Raw genomic sequence first — 2,442 nt, 5'->3', positions numbered from 1 at the left:
TTCTTAACTTGTTTTATGATTCTTTTTTCCTTTCAAATCTAAGAGATAGATTAGAAAACATTAAAAAAAGCATCTTTTGTGCATAATAAACATAAATATTTTGATAATTTCTTAGTCACCTCTTCACGATTCTTAGGTCAATTTTTCAGATTTTCTTTGGTCAATAGGTATACCAGTCTGCCATGAACCAGTTATTATGATGAGAAATAAAAGAAAACTATTTCCTCTAGAAATTTCAAACAGAAAAAAAAAAAAAAACAAAGATAAGTACCAAATCAACTTACTGTAGGAATACGTAAATATGACATTTTATAAGGAAAAGGAGACTTTTTGTAAAAGAGTGTCTCCCTCAAAATATGTAGATACTCTATATATAACATGGACGCAAAAGTTGACTAGTCAATACCTTGGTTTTCTTGAGCCCAAAACACAAGTTGTTTTTTTCCCATTATAAACGCCAATCTCTAGAATCAATAAAAAGGGAAAATATCAATCAATGCCCTCTCAAAATTAAAAATTTAAAAAGTCTTATACACAAGTAGTTACACAGCACACCTTTTTCCTTATTCTCTGGCAGTTTGGCATCCCACTCTGTCAAAATTTTCTCATCTTCCCATACCTATTTTTCTTGCCTTCAAAACTAGCAAGAATCAGCAATATGGAAGATTACAGATCAAAATCTTATACTGATGGTAGGATGCAGATTGAGAAATATTATGAACCCCAATTTTCTACTAAAGATTTTAGGTCATATAGTGTTTCATATGCATCTTCTTCTGTTGGTGCACCACCACTTCCACCCCCAGCAGTACCACAGAACAAGTTGAAGAAAAGGAAGAGTACTTGTGGCTCAATCTCAAAATCTTGGAGTTTAAATGATCCTGAGTTTCAGAGGAAAAGGAGAGTTGCTAGTTATAAAGTTTACTCTGTTGAAGGCAAAGTCAAAGGTTCTTTAAGGAGAAGTTTCAGATGGTTTAAAGACAAGTGTACACAGGTTGTCTATGGATGGTGGTGATTCTTTTACTTCTTTTTTTTGTGGTTTTTATAGTTATTTTGATTGATCAAAATGTTATACTACTATTTTGTTTGTCAAGAGGGCATTTATAGATGTGGATTTTCAATGAATTTCCTGCTGTTTATTTTCCTTCCTCTTCATCTTCCCTTCTGGTTCTTTTGGTTATGATTTTCAATATTTGCTATTGTTAAAGATGGATACTTTATCATCACTCAATGATCAATTATGTCTTTGAAATTGGGGATTCTTTTATTAATTCTTATGTGCAATTTCATTGACTAATGATGCATGTGATTTTGCCCTTTTTTAAATCTATCTTTGTTGTTGGTTTTAACGAAATTTTACACTATAGTTTACCCCTGTTGTAGTTGTTGAAAATTAAAACAGTTGTAGTTCGGTGCCTGCCTTATTTCCTTAAAAATTAATAATTTACCTATATTTGCTTTTAGGTGATAAAATAGAAACTACTTGAGAATATTCATTCTCTGAATGTACTTTCTAATATGCTAACTGACTGTCTTGCTTATTGTTCTTGTTAAATGTGTTTGAGATACAAAATCTTAATGTTTATTGTGTTATCTTTTCTGCTAAATCATAATCTGTTCATCGCCTGTGCTTGTACTTTTTGTTGCTATTTTCATCTTTTTATTAGTGGATTATTTAATTACCTCTTCAATTAGTTCTTCCCATTGTACCCTGTTGTGCTGTTTTCTTTTTTCTGCTTTGTTCATTTTATGGGACATATATATTCCAATGATTCGCAAACTGATCAAAAAAGTCTTTGCTATAAATCCGGTTAACTAAATCGAATTTGTTTGAGATTGAGACAAAAACTTCTACTAACTTGGGATTGAGGCGTTTGATTGGTTACACTTGATAGAAGTATCTGATGTGAAACTAAATATTTAGGAAGAGGGAAATTAACAAGAAAAATAAAGCTATCTTTTCATTTGAAATCTCCTGGGCTGGAAGGAACTCCAGGAGATTTCGAATGAAGAGTAGGGAATATACCGACAGAGTTAAAGAGATAGTATTACAACTACATATAGTTGGGCAGGACAATTGTAAATGGGGAAATACATTGAACCAGCTTAATAGTTTTCCAATTTGAATGAGTCTGGTTGCCGCTAAATGAAGAGGCTAGGGGTCGTTTGGTAGGGTGTATAAGAATAATGCTGAATAAGGTATTGTATTAGTAATGCAAGGATTAGTAATGCATGAGTTAGTAATGCAAGCATTAGTTGTGCAAAGATTATTTCTTATCCACTGTTTGGTGTGGTGTATTATAAATTAAAATGCATTATATATAATTTTTAAGAAAATTACTTGTTTACAAGTAATGCAAGCATTAGTTGTGCAAAGATTATTTCTTATCCACTGTTTGATGTGGTGTATTACAAATTAAAATGCATTATATATAATTTTTA

At 31.4% G+C, this 2,442-nt stretch overlaps 1 protein-coding gene across 1 annotated transcript; it reads left to right on the top strand.

Moving 5' to 3' along the window:
• Positions 1-658: 658 nt before the first annotated feature.
• Positions 659-1,015, top strand: LOC104099460 (uncharacterized). The gene has a single exon (XM_009606465.4). It carries the CDS (start codon positions 659-661, stop codon positions 1,013-1,015), a length of 357 nt encoding a protein of 118 aa, XP_009604760.1.
• The last annotated feature ends 1,427 nt before the right edge of the window (positions 1,016-2,442 follow it).

The sequence above is a fragment of the Nicotiana tomentosiformis genome, chromosome 8 (genome assembly GCF_000390325.3).
Source record: "Nicotiana tomentosiformis chromosome 8, ASM39032v3, whole genome shotgun sequence".
In the NCBI taxonomy this organism is placed as follows: domain Eukaryota; kingdom Viridiplantae; phylum Streptophyta; class Magnoliopsida; order Solanales; family Solanaceae; genus Nicotiana; species Nicotiana tomentosiformis.
The sequence above is the reverse complement of the archived record's forward strand: the minus strand, read 5'-3'. Positions and strand labels throughout refer to the sequence as shown.